The following is a 22,692-nucleotide window of genomic DNA, read 5'->3' as shown; positions in this document are numbered from 1 at the left end:
TATATTTCAATTTCTTAGAATTTAATTGTACCTTTTTCTCTTTATCAAGTGGATTCCTCTGTAATCCTTTTTCCAAAACATTTATATCTTTCTCTAACATATCAACCTCAACTAAATATTGCATTTTAAGTTTGACTGTAAAATTAATAATATGACCTTTTAAATATGCTTTTAAAGCATCCCATAATACAAATTTACTGTACACAGAATTTCTATTTATATCTAAAAACTGTTGTATTGTTCATTAATATATTTACAAAATTCTTCATTTTTTTAAATAATAGAATTAAACCAATGATATATAGAGTCAATTTTTTCCATTGTTGCATATGTCAAAAAAACAGGTGAGTGATCTGACAAATTTCTAGATTTATATTCAGTTGATACTATATTATCCAATAAATGAACCGATAATAAAAAAAAAACAATTCTAGAATAAATATTACACTGAGCTGAATAAAAAGGATAGTCCCTCATTTGGGTTTACTTTCCTCCATATATCAATCAAATTAAGTTCCTTCATAAAAAAAAACATCATTTTTTAAGCCATCTTTGTTCTAGGCATCGCCTTACCAGACCAGATTTATCCACTAAAGGATCTAAACAACAATTAAAATCGCCCCTATCATAATTTGATCATGAGAATATGATAAATTAAATTAAAAAATCCTGAATAAACATCTCATCATCCACATTTGGTGCATATATATTCGCCGAAGTCCAAAATACTGAATAAATTTTGCAATTTACTAACAACTCTCCCTATTGACTCATATAATGATTCCAAAATAAATGCCACCCCTCTTGCTTTAGAATTAAAAGAATAAAATACTTGGCCCACCCATCTCTTTTTAACTTTTGATGTTCTATTCAGTTAAATGAGTTTCTTGCAAAAATGCAATATCAATTTTTAATTTCTTAATATAAGTTAACACTCTCTTATGTTTAATCAGGTTACTGAGCCCATTCATATTAAATGCAGTAAATTTTAAATTAGCCATCTAATTTCATTAAGATCCCAATCTGTGCAGCAGGGTCCCCATCCACATAAAAGTTACATAAATTAATCCAAATCTCCTCAAAAGAATAAAAGAAAAAGAAAAAAAACATACCCAAAGCAATATAAAAAAAAACCCCTCTCCCCCCTTCCCCCCAGTACTCCCTTCTACAACACAGGTAGCGGCCTAAGCCACTAAGTGAGCGACAATGTCGGTTGAGCTACAATGAGATTTTGCAGCTCTCCCAAACAGAAGTAACAAAAGCTTATGAACAAAAAATTCAGGTCTGATAGGCTTCTTCCAAGTCTCTATTCACTTACTCATCATCAATCAAGATCTCTTCAGAATCACTAGATTGCTTTTTTTGCATCTCCTTCAATCGATCTTTCTTTTTCTCCTTCTGAACACTATTACCGTTTTTCCTAACAACTCCATTCAGTTTTTGTGATAGAGAGGATGAAGTCAGACCTTTTTTTTAAGACTGGGCAAAGAATTAGCATCTTCATCATCTTCATATTCCCTATAAAAATCTTAAAACAGCAGAATTTATAACCCTTCTGCCAGAGGACTACCTTTGCTGAGTTGAATTATTTACACCCTTTTAACAATATTTTGACTAAGATCCACATAAAAATCTCTTCTATTCTGAACCATCAATGAGCCTCCATTTTGACATGCATTTGAACTGCCAATCTTAAAATCAGTTCTCTATCCTGATACTGTAAACATCTGACCAAAACAGATCGAGGTGGTTGACCAGACAGTGGTTTCCTTCTGAGTGCTCTATGGGCCCTATCCAATTCCAATCCATTCGGAAATAAATCCGAACCTAAGACATCAGCTGTGCATTTTTGAAAAAAATTACTGGTTCAGAGCCTTCAAAGCCTTCTGGCAGACCCACTATATTCACGTTATTCCTCCAGCTCTGATTCTCCAATGAAACAATTTTCTTCAACAAATAATTTTTCTCTATTCTCCATCCCATAAAAGAATCATCAAAAGTATTCAACTTCTGTTGACACTGATCAATATCACAGACACAATCCTCCAGCTTGTCTTCCATCTTCTTAACCTTCTCTTTTACTTTATCCATCACTTTTGCATGTTTTGCAACATCAGCTTTAACAGTTGCTACATCCTCCATAACATTTGAAAGCTTATTTTTAAACAGATATAAAACCCAAAGAAATCTGTTGAGACATTACCTGAAAGTGTTGCTCAAAGTAATCTTTACGTTTAGGTAAATGCCTGCCCTGAGCTGCAGAAAGTTCTTGCATTTCTTCTTGTTCACTAAATTGAAGGTCTTCGTCTGAGCTTGGCTCTCCAAACTCTTCCATTGCTCCTGCTCCCACCACCGTCAATTTCTTACTTCCCCTTCTCGGTTTTTAGACCGATCCTCCACCGATCCAGACTCACCAGACTGGCGAGCACCATTCCGCCCCCGCAAGGAGAAAAACAAACAAACAAAAAAAAAAACTAGGAATAGTGCGTGTGCACATAGAAGTGCTCATGCGTGAAGGTGCTTCCACTTCAGTGGGAGGACATCGTTTCATCTCAGCGCCATCTTTTCCAGGATTCTGCGACGCTGGCACCGGCATTACCCTTGAAGTGGCCAGCTATTATCGCTTGGAGCAAGGAGGAAGATTACCTGAGTCACTTGGATCCAGCTCCAAGGTAGGCCTTATCTCTTCCAAGCTCAAAGATTGCTTTAAAATCTGCTTTTTCATTGTTTGAGCCCTGTTTTTTTTCAATTATTTCAGGTTGTTCCAATAATATTCTGTTAAAATTTTATATTATTAAAAGGGCAGTTCAAAACAGGATTTTCATAAATCCGTTGGAAGACATGACTACCCACGTCTCTCTCCTATGCCATCACACCACGCCACCCACCCCCCCCCCCCCCCCCCCCCACTCCAGTCCACCTCATCTTCAGCTGTTTATTTTTGCTGCAAGTTCTAGAAAACCTGATTGTGGAAAGGATAATCTTATTTGCCTTTAAAACCTTTTATATTATAAATAACATTGCCTCTCAGTCTTCTAAATTTCTGTTCGCCCAAGCTGATTATTTTGTCTTTATATTTCAGTCTCTTGATCCCAGGAATCCACCTCGTGAATCTTCCCAGCACACACTTCAATAACAGTACGGCTATTGTGTGTGTGGGAGCGAGAGACTGCAAAAGTGTGCAGAGCACTCCAGGTAGACTCTCACCAGTGCATGTAAAATTTCATAAAAACATCCCCATTATTAAACCCCATGCCATTTGCAATATATATATATGTATATATATATATATATATATATATAAAAGAGTCCCATTAACATTTCTAATTATTGATAATACTTGGATGCAGATTTTTGCTGTTCATGGATTAGGAATCTTCACATCTCTTTGTACCACAACATTTTATTGGCACCTTTAGTTTAAAGTGGATAAGCTCCTATTTTTCCACATTCTCCTTCATCCAAAAAAATGGCGGCTCTACTGGTGCTGCTGTAATGGCAGCACGGTGCAGACCCAGGAGAGCAGAGACACAGCACAGCTCTAAAGAGTTCAACCACTCAGCTCTAATACTGGCAGTTCCATACAGGTGTTAAACAGCCTGTTAGAGGAGCTGACAGTGTTTTAACCTAAATCCTGCAACCACTGTTCTGTGCTCAAGATAGTGGCACCTGTGCTTGGCAGTGGTCACAAGACATTGCAGACTCTGGGGAGCAGCGGATAGGCACACAGCATGAAAAATAGGGAGAACCACCCCCCCCACCCCCCCAACCATTAAGGACAAACAGTGAGGGCCTCAGCAGCTGAGAGGCCCACGAAGGCTGCAGACGACTTGATGTTGGGTATCCACGTGGACTGCAGGTGACGGGCTCATGGGAACCAGGTATTACAGCCAGGATCTGAGAGGATGCTGGTGGCAAGAAGGTCTCATGAAGGGGCTTGGCTGCTGAAGGATTCCGATCATGTTGGAAGTTTGGATCTGGATCGGACAGGGGTCCGTGTGACTGCAGAGGCTGAGAAATGCTGGAAGTGAATCCACAGACACCCTGAGACTGAACGGACTCTCTTTTGCTTCTCTTTCTCTCATACTGTAAGGGGCACCGGGCAACAGTAATGATGACATTTTGTCTGCCTTATAGCAGGCAGAATGCAATTTTGTGTAATATTACGTGTCCTGTACTATTACATGACAATCATCTTGAATCTACCCACTTTATGCCTACTCAGTGAATCTAATTATATTGCTTTATAGCTCTTGGTCTGCTCCTCACACATTGTACACTTAACTGTCATCAACATATTTTACCACAGTTTACTCATCCGAGTCAGATAGTTGAGGGTCAGTTGCAGCACACTGATTATTTAATGCTCATGAATATGGCCTATGAATCACTTGCAATGCACCGGTTTTCCTTTATTCACCTTGCTTGCAACAATCGTATAGAACTCGAGCAAATTTGTCAATTTTCTATTCATAAAATCATGTTTGACCATCATATAATTTTCTAAGTTGTCAGTTCTTACCTTTTTATAATGGATATGGTATTGATGTCTCTACTTCTACACTTCATGATTAACTCTGTGCTACTGAGTCAGATGGGATACAGGAGGGATTGGGAGGACTTGGGAGTAGAGTCAATTGTCAGAGATGCAACATAGGGAGAGGAAGGGATATTCTTGGCTCAAGTAATTGTTGGGAGGAGAAAATATTGGAGCTGGCTTCATTTCTTACTTTTTGTAAACAATGAACACCACGATCTTCATTGGCATTGAAAGATATTGTATTTATTTGTGATCAGATTAATTTGTGTTCAGTGACAGTTCCAATAAGAAAAAATGGACAAAATTAAAAAGAAAATTAATTTTTGGCAGCTTACAAATATTTTGAAATGACATGGCCTCTGCAATGCTTCTTCATTCAGCAGAAGGTGCGCAGAGGGCTAACAAGTACATGGTCCAAGGCCTCGGTGCACCAAAAATCAGAGCTGGGTAATGATTGTGAATGCATAACAGAACACTGGTTCAGTGTTGGTTTGGATCTGGGTCTCACTGGGGAGATGGGAGGGCAGGGCAGCAGGAGAGTTTGAACATCAGCTAAAGATGGGCCCAAATCAACATAGTTTCCTTAAAGAAAAATCATGCCTTACAAACCTACTGTAATTTTTTGAAGAGATCACACGTAAGATGGACAGGGGAGATGTAGTGGATATTGTGTATTTGGACTTTTAAAAGGCCTTCAACAAGGTGCCACACTTAAGGCTTCCAAACAAGAGGAAGGATACCAGCATGGGCAGAGCAGTGGCTGATTGTCAGGAAGCAGAGAGTAGGAATAAAGGGATCCTATTCTGGTTGGCTGCTGGTTTCCAATGGTGTTCCACAAGGGTCGGTGTTGGGGCCACTTCTTTTCATGTTGATTATAAATGACCTGGATTATGGAATAGATGGTTTTGTGTTTAAATTTGCAGACAAAACCAAAAGAGGTGGTAGGAGAGGTGGTGCTGAGGATATTGAAAGGGTACTGAGAGGTTTGGAAAGATTAGAAGAATTGGCAAAGAGGTAGGAGATTAAATACAATGTTGGAAAGTGTACGGACATGCACCTTGGTAGAAGAAATACATAGGCAGACTATTGTTTAGATGGGGAGAAAATGAAAAAATTCCCAAGTCCTAAGGGACTTGGAGTCCTCATGCAGGATACCCTAAAGGTTAACCTCCTGGCTGAGTCAGTGATGAAGAAGGCAAAAGCAAAGTTGGCATTTATTTTGAGCGGAATAGCATACAAGAATAGGGATGTAATGTTGAGACTCTAGAAAGCACTGGACAGACTTCACTTGGAGTACTGTGTACAGTTTTGGGTGCATGATTTGAGAAAAATACATGCTGGCGTTGGAGAGGATTTAGTGAAAATTTACTAGAATGATATCAGGAATGAAAGGGTTAGCATATGAGGCATGATTATTGGCTCTTGAACTGTACTCATTGGAGGACAGATGGATGAGGGGGTACCTCATAGAGCCATTTTGAATGTTGAAAAACCTGGACAGAGTAGATGTGGCAAGGATGTTTCCCATAGTGGGGGAGTCTAGGACAAGAGGGTATAACTTCAGGATAAAAGGACGTGAATTTAAAATAGAGATGTGGAAAAATGTCTTTAGTGAGAGGATTGTGATGCTATGGAACTTTTGCCACAGGAAACTATAGAAGAGAGGTATTTAAGGCAGAGATTGACAGGTATTTGATTAGTCAAGGCATCAACAGTTACAGAAAGAAAGCCGGGACTGAGGCTGAGTGGGAGGATGGATCAGCTCATGATTAGAATGGCAGAGCAGACTCGATGGGCCAACGGGCCTACTTCTGCTCCTATGTCTTGTGAATTGTCAGAGAGAGAAAATTTTAGAAAACTAACCAGTTTGTCGGCAATCTTGTCCATGATATTTGCATTGTAGAGTCGCCTTCGCTGGTCCTGCCACCAGCTTTTGATGTATGTACAAGGTTTCTTTTCAAAGTATGGCAGATGGAAGTAGTTTCTGAAACAAAATCAGAACAAGTAACAATGTAGATTAGGTCAATAGGCCTTTTCCATAATGGCGGCACAGTTAGTGCAGTGGTTAGTGTAATGCTGTTATAGCACCAGAGACCAGGGTTCAAATCCGCTGCTGTCTGTAAGGAGTTTGTATGTTCTCCCCGTGTCTACGTGGGTTTCCTCCCACCCTTCAAAATGTACAGGGGCTGTAAATCAATTGGGTGTAATTGGGCTGCATGGGCCAAAAGGGCCTGTTACTGTACTGTATGTCTAAATTTAAATTTATATTGCTTTCTTTTGGATACTGTTCACCCTCACAGAAAACACAAGCAATGCAACATGTTTAACTCGCTGGCTGAGACATTTACTTGGGATATAACAAAAAATTGCAACAGATTTATTCACAACCTCAACTGCAGTCAAGTCTCCATAGGACTTCTGTTCAGGGAAGAATATCATCAGAAGATGTCCAGAGTAATCACTACTCAACCAGATGACCTGTCTGAAGTATCACAAAATATCAGTGGAACCCAAGGAAATCCAGTTTTATTTTCATGAATACTTCTGCCAGTCCTCCAGACACTAAGCAATGGTGCATAAATATGACTAATACTTATAATAGTTGAGTAGATCTTCCAATAATTCTGTTCAAAGTTGCTATATGGTGACCATAACAGACTTGTCAAAATATAAAGCAAATTAGAAGCATTACTGGGAAACAGCATCAGATTTAAAAGATTGTTCCTTTCAGGTTCCTTTCAAATATCCTTTCATCTGATTTTCTATTTATTAGCTCCTGTCATCACTTCAAATTATTCTTGTGTCGGCTGTGTCCTTGAAGTGGCATTAGAATTACTTCCTCACCCTTACCCTCTCCTACTATTTCAGAGTGTAGCAGTTGGCAGCTGGCCTTAGGTGGGGAAATGAAATAAAGAAAACAGAGACTGAAAGCCCACCTTAAAAACTTCAAATAGTGGTCATTTTAAACAATAACCTCACTCTCAGTGTCACAAAGTCAAGGAGCTGATCGTTGACTTCAGAAAGGGAAAACCAGATGTGTATGATCCAGTGATCAGAAATGGAGAGGTTGAATAAATTTAAGTTCTTGGGAGTCTCAGAGGATCTTTCCTGGACCCAACACTCGAATGACATCATGAAGAAAGCATGTCAGCACTTCTACTTCCTCAGGAGTTTACGGAGGTTTGGAAATAACATTGGAAATCCTGGCAAATTTCTACAGATGTGTGGTGGAAAGTGTGCTTAGTGGTTGCAACACAGTCTGGTATGGGGACCAGGTGCCCCTGAGAGTAAAGCTCTCCAAAAGGTAGTGGACACAGTCCAGGACATCACAGGCAAAACCCTTCCCACCATCGAGAACATTTACGGGGAATGCTGCCGTTGGAGAGCAGCAGCAATCATCACATCATCCAGCATACGCTCTATTCTGCTGCTACCATCAGGAAAGAGGTATAGACATCACAAGACCTGCACCACCAGGTTCATGAACAGCTGCTACCCCTCCACCATCAGACTCCTCAACAACAAACTCAATCAGGAAAACAAAACACAAAAATCTACAGAAACTGTGGTTGAAGTAAAAACAAAATGCTGGAAAAATAAAGCAGGTCAAACCGTGTCTTTAATATAGCAACCTTGTTATGTATTTTTATCTTTGCTATACAAAGGACACCATTTGACCTGCTGCATTTTCTCCAGCATTGTGTTTTTACCGTGACTCAATCGGGGACTAATTTAAGAACTCTTACTTTTCCACTTTATTGTTTTTTTTCCCTCTGTATTGCACAGTTGTTTACATTTGTTTATTATAGAACATAGAATAATATAGCACAGTACAGGCTCTCAATGTTGAGCCAACCCATATATCCCTTCCTAGAAAAAAAGTACTAAACCCTCCCTACCCCATAATTCTCTATTTTCCTTTCATCCATGAGTTTAAGAGTCTCTTAAATGCTCCCAATGATTCAGGCTTCCCCACCATCCCTGGAAAGGCATTCCAGATACCCACAACTCTCTGTGTAAAAAAAACTTACCCCTGATGTCTCCCCTAAACTTCCCTCCCTTCACTTTGTACATATGTCCTCAGGTGTTTGCTGATCCTGACCTCGGAAACAGGTGTTGGCTATCCATGCTATCTATGTCTCTCATAATCTTGTAGACTTCTATCAAGTCTCCTCTTATCCTTCTGTGCTCCAAAGAGAAAAGTCCCAACTCTGCAAACCTTGCCTCATAAGACTTGTTTCCCAATCCAGGCAACATCTGGTAAATCTCCCCTGCATCCTTTTCATAGCTTCCACACCTTTCCTATAATGAAGTGACCAGAACTGAACACAATACTCCAAGTGTGGTCTTCCCAAAGATTTGTAGAGTTGACGTCTCTACTCCTGTATTCAATCCCCCTATTAATGAATCCCAGCATCCCATACACTTTCTTAACTATCCTATCAGCCTATGTGGCAACCTTGAGAGATGTATGGATTTGCACCCCAAGGTCCACACTTGCAAGTAACTGACCATTAACCGTGTACTCAGTCTTCTGATTTGTCCATCCAAAATGCATCACCTCACGCTTATCCAGATTGAAATCCATCTGCCACTTTTCTGCCCAACTCTGCATCCTATCTATATCCTCTTGTAATCTTCGACAACCTTCAGTTCCATCCACCACTCCTCTAATCTTCGTGTCATCCACAAACTTACTGAGCCATCCTTCCGCCTCCTCATCCAGGCCATTTATAAAAATCACAATAACAGGGAGTCCCAGAACAGATCCATGCAGGACTCCAATAGTCACTGACCTCCAGGCAGAATACTTTCCTCCCACTACTGCTTTCTTCCTACAAGCCATTTTTTAAATCCATGCAGCCAATTTTCTACTGATCCCGTGACTCATGATTTTCTGGTTGAGTCGGTTGTCAAATGCCTTGCTAAAATCCACGTAGACCACACCTACCGCCCTACCTTCATCAATTTCTTTCGTAACCTCCTCAAAAAACTTAATTAGACTTGTGAGGCACAACCTTCCGCTCACAAAGACATGCTGACTATCTTTTGTTTTGAATAGTTTAATTTTGTGGTCAAACATGTATCAAGAATTAACTATTTCAAATACATAAATTGAAATTAAAAAAATCAATGATAAAGATTTTCCATATTTCCAAACAGGCCCACCCCCAAACAAAACACCAAAATGGAAAAAGAGAAAGGAAAGAAAGAGAAAATAGATGAGAGAGAAACAGAAAAGCAGGAAAAAGGAAGAAAGAGAAAATGTTGGGATCTTGGATCCACTTCAGAGGATAATAATTACTTTTCTATTTAGATCTCAAATAGGGGAAAGAACAAGGGCACAGAACTCAGGAACAGAATAAGTATCCCTAAATATTCAACCCTGCATTCTGCAAGTCTGGCAGCCATACCTATAAAACCATGTTATACTTCCTCCTTAGATTATAAGTAATTTTCTCCAGGGGAACACAATTATGCATTTCAGCATTCCATCAGGCTATATCCAGAAAGGAATAAGACTTCCAAGTAACTGCAATACATTACGTGGCCACCGCCAATTCAAATTTAAGAAATACTGATTGGTACTTGGACAGCCTCATTTTAGGACTTATGTCCACAATATTTCCTGGGATAAACAATTCTGGACGTTGGGCAATTGTTTCCCAATATTCCGGTCTAATAACATTCTTAAATCTTACCAAAACAGTTTCACTTTAGATCAAGATCAAGTGGAATGTAAAAAGGTTCCCGTTTCTTCACCGCATCTAAAACGTACATCAGATATATTGGAATTTAATTTATGTAATTTAGCTGATGCAAAAAGTTATATTGCACCAATCTATATCTTACATTTTTTGCAATGGTCATGCTGTCCTGACATAAATCGCCAGTTTTTATCACCAATACTAATATTCAAGTCTGACTCCCATCTTTGTTTTGATTTATAGAACTCCTACCTGGAAGTTCCCGATTCAAGTAAGGAATACATTGCAGATGTAAACTTCCTTGTGTTCCCCTTTCAAATCAATGCTGACTGTCCTGGAGTAGACTGTACTTCTTCAAATGTTCATAGATCCTATCCTTAAGAATCCACTCCATTAGTTTACACACCACTGACGCAAGACTCACCAGTCTATAATTCCCAGGATTCTCTTTATTACCTTTTTTAAACAAAGAGATTATATTTGTCACTCTCTGGCGCCTCCCATATGGCCAAAGAGGATTCAAAGATCATAGCTACTGCCCCAGCTATCTCTTCTCTCAGCAGCCTGGGATATATTGCGTCCGGCCCCGGGGACTAATCAATCTTAATATTTTTAAGAAGATCCAACACTTCTGCTTCCTTAATCTCCACATTGTCCAGCAGATAGGTCTGTTCAATTTTAACCTCACCATGATCAAGGTCCTTTTCTCTTCTGAATACTGAGGTAAAATATTCATTTAGGATCTCCCCAACCTCCTCTGCCTCCAGGCACATGTTGCCTCCTTTATCCTTTAGCGGCCTCACCTTCATTTTCATCATCATTCCGTTCTTCACTCACAAAGAATGCCTTTCAGTTCTCCTTAATTCTACATGCCTGAATTTCCTACACAATTCCAAATTCCACCTGCTTATCTGTTCCTCAGTGTCCTGAAGGCTATTTGGGGGCCTATAGACTACCCCCAGCATAGTGATAGCTCCCTTCCTATTTCTGACTTCAACCCAAACCTATTCAGTAGACACTCCCGCTGCAGCGTCCTTCCTTTCTATAGCCATGATGCTATCCCTGTCCAGTAATGTTACTCCTCCCGCACTTTTCCTCCTCCCAACCTATTCCTTTTAAGCACCTAAACCCAGGTACCTGCATCAGACAATCTTTCCCTTCCTCCATCCAAGTTTCAGTAACAGCCATATCATTGTAGTTCCACGTACTCCAAGGTCATCCCCTTTATTCCTCATACTCCTAGCATTGAAGTAGACACATTTCAAACCTCTGACTGGCTGCCTTTATATTTTTTTCCCCCTGCCTGTCCTTCCTCACCAACTCAGAATGTGCTTTTGTCCTTCTACCCTAATCTCTGCACTCAAATTCTGATTTCCACCCTCCTGCTAAACTAGTTTAATCCCTCCCCAACAGATCTAGCAAATCTGTCCACCAGGATATTGGTCCCCCTCCACTTCAGGTGCAGCCTGTCCTTTTTGTACAGGTCAGACCTTCCCCAGAAGGGATCCCAATGATCCACAAATCTGAACCCCTGCCCCTGGCACCAACTCTTCAGCCACAACTTCCTGTTTCTACCCTCTCTGGCATATGGTACAGGCAGCAATCCTGAGATTACCACCCAAGGTCCTGCTTTTCATCTTCCTTCCTAACTCCCTATATTCCCTCTTTAGGACTTCATCCCTACTTTCTAATTCATTAGTCCCCACATGGACCATGACATCCACCTGCTCGCCCTCCCCCTCCAGAATGTTATGAACTTGATCAGAGATATCCCTGACCCTGGCACCTGGGAGGCAAAATATCATCTGGGAGCCTCGATCTTGATCACAGAACCTCCTATCCACTTGTCTAACCAATAAGTCCCAATCACCATCATTGCTCTCCTCTTCTCCCCCCCTTCTCTTCTGAGCCGGGGGAGGGGGCAGCCAGATATGCGACCACCTTGACTTATACCCGGTAGGTTGTTCCCCTAACAGTATCTAAAACTGTATACTTGTTGAGGGGAATGGCCACAGGGGAGCTCTTCTCTTTCTGCCTCTTCCCCTTCCCTCTCCCAACAGTCACCCAGTTACCTGTCTCCTGACCTTTAGAGATGACTGCCTCCCTGAGACTACTGTCTATTGCTATCTCTGCCTCCCTTAAGATTCGTAGTTCATCCAACTCCAGGCCCCTAATTCAGTTTGTCAGGAACAGTAGTTGGATGCACCTTTTGCAGATGTAGTCATCAGAAATAAATGTGCTGTCCCTGACTTCTCACATCTTACAACCAGAGTAATGGACTGCCATAACCGCTGACTCCATTACCCTCTCCTTAATTAATTAATTAAAGAATCTTACCTGCCTTACCTCACTGGGACTAAACTCTTCCTCAGCCTCTCCTCGCTGAAGCCTCTCGAGCTGATGCCTCAGAGCTCCACCTCTACACTGGGCCACTCCTCTTTAGCTATCCTTCCTTTTGTTGCTGTCCCTGCCAAACTATCCCAATGACTCCCTCCCACAAATCAACAATCTGCTTAACCTTTTATTTCCTTTCTAACTCTTTTTAAACACTAGCTTTGACTCCTCTCTCTCTCCTGTCTGTAGCTCCTCCTCTCTCCTCTACCCTCTCATTTACACATGCAGCTGTTCAGCACACTTTCCACCACACATTTGTAGAAATTTGCCAGGGTTTCCAATGCCATACCAAACTTCCACAAACTCCTGAAGAAGTAAAGGTGCTGTTGTGCTTTTTTTCACAATGCCATTAGTGTCTTAGGTCCAGGAAAGATACTCCAAGATAGTGACAATTAAATTTTCTCACCTTTTCCATCTCTGATCCCCCCAATGATCATTTTCCCTTCCTGAAGTCAACAATCAGGACCTTAGTTTTGGTGACATTGAGTGCAAAGTTGTTGTTACACCATTCAGCCAAATTTTCAATCTCCTCTTGTATGCCTGATCACTCACATTTCTTTACACAACTCACTACCATGGTATCGTTGCAAATTTGTAGATGGTGTAATTGTCGTACCGAGCCATACAGTCATAGGTGTAAATTGAGTAGAACAGGGGGCTAAGAAAGCAGCCCTGTGGTTTTCCGATACTGATGAAGATTGTGGAGATGTTCTCACAAATCTTCAGTGATTGTGGTCTGGAGGAGGGGAAATGCATGATATAATTACATAGTTGGGTGTTTAGTCCCAGGTCTTGGAGTTTGCTGATCAGTTTTGAATGGATGATAGTGTTAAATGCCAAATTGTAGTCAATAAATGGCATCCTGATGAATGCACCTTTACTGTCCAGGTGTTCCAGGGCTTTGTGTAGTCAGTGAGGTGTCACCTACTGTAGACCTTTTGCTATGATAGGCAAACTGGAACACATGCATGTCGCTGTTCAGACAAGAGGTGATATGCTTCATTTTCAACCTTTCAAAACACTTCATCACCAGTAAGTACTCCTGGTCAATAGTCATTATGGCAGGTTATTATGCTTTTCTTTGAAACCAGTAGGATTGATGCCAATTTGAAACAGGTGGGTGCCACTCCCTGCTGGAGTGAGATGTTGGATAGCTGTGAATACATTGGTAAGTTATTCAGCACAGATTTTTAATACTCAGCCAGGAACTCTGTCTGAACCAGATGCTTTTTTTGGATTCACTCTCCTGAAGACAGCACACATCATCCTTGGATACAGACAGTATAGGATCATCAGGGGACATGGGGGTGTAGAGGGTGGAGGGGTGGTTCTTCTCTGTTATTGTGATCAAATCTGATGTAGAAGGCATTGAGTTCCTCTGGGAGTGAAGCTTTGCTATCTGCTACTGTACCAGATTTTGTTTTGTATCAGGTTATGGCATTTAGGTCCCGCCACAGCTGTCGGGTATCCTTTGTTGTTTCCATTTTCATCCGAACCTCTACTTCGTCTGGGAGAAAGCTTTCCGTAGTTCAGAACCTGCTTCTTCTGTATTGATTTGCATCTCCACACTTAAGTGCCTGTGATCTGGCTTTCAGCAGGTTCCAGATTTCATTGTTCATCCAGGGCTTCTGTTTGGGGGAAAATCCTGAACAATATGGTGGGGATACACTCATCCACAACTGTTTTGTAGAAGCCTTTGACAGCCCTGGTTTAATCATTCAGGTCCTCAGTTGAGTCCTTGAACACCGCCCAATCTGCTGACTCAAGAGAGTCCTGTAACCATTCTTCAACCTCCTGCGATCACTTCCTTTCTTTTTAAAATATTTTTATTGTTTAACTTATTAATCCTGCAAAGTCATCTAATATGGCAAATGACTGGTCATATCATATGCACATCACAAATTAATATAAATGGAATTCAAAGCCATCCATATTGGTTGATTAAACATTATTACTTAACAATAATTCTGGATAGAAACCAATTGAGTTACATTATACCAAGCCGAGGTCATAACACAGAGTAGCATCTGTCTAATGTGATAATATGATCTATGATAACCATAATAAAACCCGTACATAATCAGTTAATCTAAAATAGGAATACAAAGAAAAAAACGTAAACAAAAAAACAAACTAAATTTAATCTAGGCCCCTCTCTCTAATCAAGATTACCTTCTGGAGAAAAAAAAGTAAAGATATGGATCGAATAGCAACCATCAGAACTAGACAGAGAATCACCGGAGCATCCAAATTACTTAAATCTGCCAATCGTGATAGTATTCTATGAATGGGCTTCACATTGTTTCAAATTGAAGCTTTCTATCCATAATGTTGCATCTAATTTTCTCCAATCTTAAATATGACATTACACCATGTAACTACTGTGATGAGTAGGTGAAGATTCATCTTTCCATTTCATTAAAATTGCTCGTCTAGCTACCAACATGTTAAAAACATGATCTCAATGTAACATTTTCAGATGAAGGCCGGTACTCTGCTCTTAGTTTGGCTCAAGGCATTTTTAATTGCAATTTAAGGTGATACATAGAATACATATGTCCAAACTTAAATGATTTCATTTTTATGCAGATCCATTATGAGAGAAGTGTAAAATTGTTTGAAGCATCATACTTTTTGGGGGTGTCCCATTTTGGGAAAACATTTTTCAATCCTTATCAATGATTTTTAAGATCAAAACAGAATCATACCCTAACATTGCCTTGCTTGTTTTTTCTCATGAACTGGATAAACTTAGGTCTGCATTTTAAGATAAAGTTTTAGCTTTCTGCGATCACCTTCCAGTTGTCCAGACCTACTACACACTGTCTCTGTCCCCACATTTCACTCGTCTAAATGTGGGGTAAAAACTAGTTCTAATTAGATTAATGCAGAACAATATCTGGTGTCACATAAATTACTTATTTAATAGGAATGAAGAAGAGAGGATTTAATACAAATTACAAAATGTAATTGTGCCTTTAGTAATTAGGTTCATGGTTTATATACAATGCACAGAGGAATTTTTGTTTTGGTTGTAAGTTTGGCCCAACAATGTAACAGGCCAATTCCAATAACCTATTTGTATTTAAATACAGATGTACATCAATACAAGCAGTGATTTAAGTTGATTTTCTCTATGTTATCTGCTTTGGACCAAAGCATGCTGAACCAGTTCCAGAAGTCTGTTATCTTACTTCACAATATTATGAAATAAATGGAAATGAGCCTCTTGATGCCTCTCCTCTGGAATTAAGATGCCACATTTAAGTGCCGTTTAGAAACTCCTGAGTAAAGCATGCACCAACAGGCTTAAAGGTAGATTCACAGCAGTTCTCAGGCCTCCAGAATGAACTCTATATCATTATTAACCTGCTACTTTTGCTTGGTGCTAATTGATCTTCCTTTTCATTGTTATCCCATGGTCTGTAAATTGTGCTCTTCATATAGCTGTTGGAGATAACCTGCTAGTCTGGACACAGAAGAAGGTATTTCACTGTATAGGGTATTTTGTGACAAATAAGCTTAAACTTAGAAAAATTAAAGATGGGTATTAACAGAACTTCTTTATTGCTGAAAGGAAAACAGGACAGTGGAACCGAGCTATGTGCTTGCAGTCACATTATTCTTTCTGCTAAAGACAAAACATCAATTTGTTGATAATCTCCTTTCTGTTTAGAACACTGACCTGTCAGTAATAACGGGTTTCATTGGTGGAGTGCAGGACACAGAAACAAGGTCCCCGTCATCATCTGCTTCATCTTCACTAGAGTTCTGGAGAAGCTCTGACTCCTCCTCGTCTCCATCCCCTCCACCTTTTCTCTTACGAATTATTGGCTTGCTTGTTCCATCAAATTGGTTTCCATAGTTACCTAGGAAGGTGGTGTAACGAGTTCAGTAAATCCCATATACCAGCAGCAATAGAAATACACCAAAGCAATGATTCCTTCAACAAAATTAGTTTAATCCTCTGAGTATAGAACCACAAGATCAACACTTAACTTATTAACACTAAGTTATTTACACAATCCCTTCCCACAATCTAATTTAAGCACAAGTGTGTGTAATGTGTCTTCAAGAAAGTCCTTTTTACTGGCCAATTTTCCACTGTCCACGTTTCCAAGGCTAGTTTCCAGTAATCTTCAATCCTGTGTACAGAATCAGTCATTACATTCAAGCAAACTTCAGTGCTTTACTTAGAATTAACAGGCAGGAAAGTTGTGGAGGGTTTCAGAGAGATGGTTGTTGCTTGTTGGACACCCCAAACAGAAGTGTCCTCCAGAAGAAAGTCATCTTCTTTCCTGATTCTTCCTAGAGAGATCCTCTCCTCTTTGCCACACCAGGAAGACCAGCCACACTCTTGATCTCCACAGAGAGTACCACACCAGAACTCTGCTCAGTCTTGAAAAAGGAGTCTTTTCAGCAGAATTCTTTTCTGTTCAGCCTTTTCTCAGACTGCCTCCTGCTTACTGCCTTCTCTCTCATTCTCTGCCCCTCTCCTCCTGATGTTCCAGGTACTGTTTTTTTTGTTTCAGATTGCAAATGTTGCAGTTTCCAGGCTTTGCTTGCAAAACCTTCTGTTTACACCTGCCTTTGGAACTTTGCAAGGCTGTGTCTGTGAAATGCATGCAACCTAACAACTAACCCAATTATAACTTCTTTAATAAGCTTATATTTAATTAAGCCAATGCTTAACAGTGGAGAGAGGCTAAAATTCCTTGATCTAGGGAAACATTATAATCACAGGTGTTAATGTGGCAAATGCTCAAAAAACTGGAATGCAATACACTTCATGCAATAGATTTCATCACATCCTAGAGTTAACCAGCATGCAAACAGACCCTTGGGGTTTAATTCAGAAAATATATATTTTATAGAAACCCCCCCAAAAGGTGACTATTTCCCTATTATTGATTTGCACTTCTGTTTCACCATATTCTGTTTCACCATATGAGAATTAGCTCCTTCATTTGGATTCAGTGCATGGGCACAATAATAATTTTGGCAAATTTTATAGAAAAGTCCTGAACACAATATTAAATGCATATTTAGGTTGACTTGGGGAAATTATTGCGCTTGATAATTCCTCTGTAGCTCTGAGACAATACACTCCACCAACTCCAGTCCAAACCACACATCTTGTGGTCTTTGTTAGATAGTGCCAGAATTAAACAAGCACAATTGATCTAATTAGAATAAAGGAACTGCAAAGATAATTCAATGAATATCCATATGACATTAAAATATTACTTAATTATACTTTGGAATATTGGCATTTTTCCAGTTATCAGAAAAGCTTCAGTTTCCAAAGGTGAAGGCATTTTTTAAACAATGTTTTACTTCTCAAAATGTTATTAGTTTACTGTCTACTTGGTTGTTCCTTTTCCTGAAAAATCTCTCAACAAAAGTAATTGTGTTGAGAATATATGACAAGTAGATAAACTAAGATCCACTGCTATCTATGTGAGGTGATACCTACTGCAAGGTGGGAAATTGAGAAGGTTTTCATCCATTACCTACCCGCTGACACACTGTGAAATTAGATCTATTCATTTCAATCATGGGTTCAAGATGAACAATTTCTTACTAGTTGTTCATGAAGGAGAACCAAAGCTGAAAATTGCACTTACCTATTGTAACTTCAAAATTGACTGGTTTATCTCCAATTCTCCTGTCAAGCATTGTTGCTTCCAAGAAGGCACCAAAGAGGAAAAATTCCTCAATTTTTCCTGTAGAATTCTATGATTAAAAATTCAAACATATTCATACAATGTTGTTCTCATTTCAAGAACTGGTCCTTCAATATGGTTCTCAATTCTCTTAATATTGGTCAAAGCAGGGGTGTCAAACTCAAATTCACAGAGGGTCAAAATTAAAAACTTGGACTAAGTCGTGGGCCAAACTAAATATTTATTGAAAATTTTCAATGTTTAATAATAGTTTTGGTTAAACTCTTTCCAGAAGAAGCATTAACAAATGAGAAATAAAATATTCAATAAATAATATTTCTCTATAGCCTTTAAGCTCCTTTTTAATGTATTTTTTTTCACAAGCCAACAAGTCAAAAAAAACAACTTGCTTCAATAAAAATTCAATCTTTCAACTATGAACAGTCCATAGTTAACCAAAGAAAATATGAATCCAAGCTTAGCTTGCTACACTGTGATCTACTCTGATGCACCTGGGTCCAAACCAGATACTTGGCATCTCTTCTTAGATGCAAGTTCATCAAACTCTGGGGTCAGAGTTTGCTTCCCACCTGTCTTGAAAGGTCCTGTTTTCTGTCTTTCGTTTGGCCATTTTTTGTAAGGGGTTTATTACATGTGAGTTGGGCGACAGGTCGCAGATGCTAATGAAAGTAAACAGAGGAGGTGGGGGCGATTAGCGGGCTGGTGGGCTGGCGCCAACTCATTTGCAAAGCATTCTGGGATTTGTAGTATTAGCTGTGCATGCACTATACTGGCGCAGCGGTCAGTGGGCCAGCTCTAATACATATTTAATATGATCTTGCGGGCCAAATGTAATTATATCACGGGCCAAATTTGGCCCGCGGGCCTGAGTTTGACATGTGTGGTCTAAAGGATCTAAGGCAGCATAAAGTATACAATGCTGTGAAGCAAATATCTCTTCATGACAGATTCACAAAGTAGACTTCTTGAACCTGATAGGATCTCCATCTCCCTTCATGGAGACTGTGCAGGGGTGGGGTGGGAGTTGTCAGGGTGGAGTGGGAGGGCTGGTTGAAGTTAACAGCTGCCAGGCCAGAGTTTAAGTTTACAATCACATCGAATTTATGGACTATCATTTTGTACAATGCTTTTTTTGCAACGGAAGAATGCCTTTGACAATGGGTTGAATTGTACAGGCCACGTGGTTGGCTGGCCCTTCTGAATGTGGAATGCCATTTGAACTTATCCAAGTCTTGGATTTACACTCACTGATTGCGAATCCAGGACTTACACAAAGATTCAAAGGTGCGATTTCTCAGTAACGTCCTCCTGTGGAGATCAACCTCACTTTGTAATTGCCACTTGCATATTTTTCCAAATTAGTCTGAAACAGGATCTGAAACCTATCAACATCAAAGAGGATTCCAGGACTCAAATTGAGAGGCCGAGAAACTTACTTTTAAATGACTTTCAAATGTTTTAATATTTTTAACTTTTTAATTGCTTGTTAAAGTTTCCTCATTTAAATATCTGAATGACAGAGGTGTTTGAAAAGTGTTATTATTATGGTGTTTTGAGTTTGTTAGTGTTTGTAAAGGTATCTCTGGCATGCAGTCTCTGTTTGAATTATTCTTTTGGAGGGGTACTAGATTTAGGGATAAGATTAGTATCAGATGTAGGATTAGGTAGCCCCTAAATAGCCCTGGGGACACTGAGAAGCAAATAAGTAGGAAGATTTTGGAAAGGTGCAAAAATAACTGTTGCTGTTATGGGAGATTTCAATTTTCCTCATATAGATTGACGCCTCCTTACTGCAAGAGGGATAGACGGGGCAGAAACTGTCAGGTATGTCCAAGAATTCCTGACACAGTATGTGAACAAACTGAGGAGAGCCCATGCTGGATCTCGTACTAGGTAATGAACCTAGTCAGGTGACAGTGTTCTTGGTGGGGAGCATCCTTGACCTTGAGCATAGCTATGGACAAGGATAGGAGTAGACATAAAGTAGAGTGGCATGGTTAGTGTAGTGGTCAGCACAATGCTGTTACAGGCCAGTGTCTGGGGTTCGAATCCGGCACTGTCAGTAAGGAGTTTGTTTGTTCTCTCTGTGTCTGCATGGGTTGCCTCTGGGTTCTCCAGTTTGCTTCCACCCTTCAAAACGTACCAGAGTTGCTGGTCAATTAGGTGTAATTGGCGGGACAGGCTTGTGGGCTGAAAGAACTTGTCTTAAATTTAAAATGGTAAAGTGTTGAATTGGGGATGGGCTAATTATGATGATATTAGGCAAGAACTGGGGTGAGTAAATTGGGAACAGATGCTCTCAGGGAAAAGCACAGAAGTAAGGTGGAGGATGTTTAGAGACCACTTGCAGAGAATTTTGGATTTGTTTATCCCACCCAGTCAGGGAAAATATGATAGAAAAAAATGAACTGTAGTTGTTAAAAGAGATGAGACAGCTGGTTAAGAGGAAGAAAGAAGCATTCATAAGGATTAGGAAGAAAAATCATGAAGGTCTAATAAGAATTATATAATAGCTGGGAAAGAAATTGAGCGACTCTGGAGAGCTAGAAGGAGACATGAGGTGGTCTTGGCAAGACGGATTAAGGAAAATCCCAAAGTGTTCTATGCATATGTGAAGAACAGAAGGACGACTCAACTGAAGGTGAGGCCGTTAAGTATAAAGGAGGCCACATGAGCCTGGAAGGACATTTAAAAGACTCTTAGACAGACATGTAAATGAAATAAAAATAGATGGCTGTGGGTATGAGGTAGGGAAGGTTTAGATTGTTGAGTAGGTTTATATAGGTCGACACAACATTGTGGGCTGAAGGGCCCGAACTGTTCTCTAATGTTCTATAAGTAGCAGGTGATGGATGTGCCCCCTACTAGGTTTGGAGATGTTGGGAATAGGAACCTATGAGGTGAGTTGGTCCTGGAGAAATTTTAAGTGATTGTGGATCCAATTGTGGTTAGAAGGCTGAAGCCTAAAGGAGGTCATTAGTGTCAAGGTAGGAATTTATTGTCCTTCTTAATTGCTCTTGACACCTTGAAATGCTGCTGACCTTCTCTTGGAGGTAATCACATGGTATGGTGGGAGAGGTATGGTGGGAGAGGGTGAGAGAGGGAGAGGTATGGTGGGAGAGGGTGGGAGAGGGTGAGGTATGGTGGGAGAGGGTGAGAGAGGGAGAGGTATGGTGGGAGAGGGAGTTATAGGAATTAGTCCCAGTGAGAATGGTAACAGGATGGTGGACCTCTTTGTGAGAAATATGTAGATGTGTTGTTCCTGATGAGGTCAAGAAAGGAAGTTTAGGAAATGTTGTTTGGAGTAAACTATTTGAGTAATTATTAAAGAGTACACTCTTCAACTACTGTGCCTTGGAGGAATTAATGTTTAGGATGAGGGTGTTAGTCAAAAGGGCTGCAGTCATCCAGGCAAGTGGAGAGAATTAAGTCATGGTCCTGACATGCCCTGCAGTTGATGGAAAAGTTTTGAGATGTCAAGTGGTGAGTCTTTTCTACAGGACAGACAGCTTCTGACTAGCTCTTGTAGCTACAGTATCTAGTTGGCTGGTCTAGTTGAGTTGTGGTCCCTGGAACATTGATATTGGGGTGCTGGAAATAGTAATGTCATTAAATGTCCAAGGTTGGTGGTTCAACGCACCTGTTATTGGAACTGGTCATTGCTGAGCATAATTGTTAATTTTTAGCCTCTGGTTCCTATTGTACTCTTCATTTAACCAGCTTTGCTCTCCTCTACGTTCTGCACTGCCCAAGGCTGAATCACTGTTTGGATCTCGATACTAAATTAGAGACTTTGGATGACCAGCAACATTGGCCCAACATAGCTGATCCAGGTAAGTGTGGCTGTGTGGGGTCAGCAGAAGGCAATTTTCAGCTGTATAGCTCACCTAGTATAATCTAGCCCTTAATAAAAAGATCCCAAAATTAAACTATTTGTCAACTTCACATTGAAGGCACAAAACATCAAATATGGTGGTTCATTTTTTTGAGGGGATGGGGAGGAGGAATTAGGAGTCTTCATTTCAGAAGAACGATAATGAAATATTCTCTGTGAACCATTGAGGACATATTCATCAATGCAATTTGCAATGACAAAAAGAAAACATCACAGCCACCAGTGCTCATCTCCAAACCAAAACCATCCAAATGGGAGAAGTTGGTTGTGACCATGGCATTAAATACTCTGTCACATCTGTCTGAGGCTGACGTCAGAACATTATTCAAGTGGGTGAACACTTGCAAAGCATCAGGCCCTGATGATGTGCCTGCCAAGGTACTGAAGTCTTTGCCAATCAACTAGCTGGACTGTTCACAGAGATTTTCAATCTTTCACTGCTGCAATTGGACATTCCAAATTTTCAGT

The 22,692-nt window shown here is 40.1% G+C and overlaps 1 protein-coding gene across 10 annotated transcripts in view; it reads right to left on the bottom strand.

Moving 5' to 3' along the window:
• The window catches only part of otofa (otoferlin a), a 547,981-nt gene that overhangs the window by 98,661 nt on the left and 426,628 nt on the right, over positions 1–22,692 (bottom strand). For all 10 annotated transcript variants that reach the window (XR_011340468.1, XM_069886486.1, XM_069886480.1 and 7 more), the window contains 3 exons: positions 18,270–18,378; positions 16,328–16,511; positions 6,404–6,524 (listed from right to left, as the gene is read on the bottom strand). Coding sequence is in view for 9 of the 10 variants with exons in the window: in XM_069886486.1 (XP_069742587.1) it covers positions 6,404–6,524; positions 16,328–16,511; positions 18,270–18,378 (414 nt within the window). In the remaining variant the exon portion in view is untranslated. The remainder of the gene's footprint in view (positions 1–6,403; positions 6,525–16,327; positions 16,512–18,269; positions 18,379–22,692) is intronic.

The sequence above is a fragment of the Narcine bancroftii genome, chromosome 6 (genome assembly GCF_036971445.1).
Source record: "Narcine bancroftii isolate sNarBan1 chromosome 6, sNarBan1.hap1, whole genome shotgun sequence".
NCBI lineage: Eukaryota > Metazoa > Chordata > Chondrichthyes > Torpediniformes > Narcinidae > Narcine > Narcine bancroftii.
This window is presented reverse-complemented; position numbering and strand designations above follow the sequence as displayed.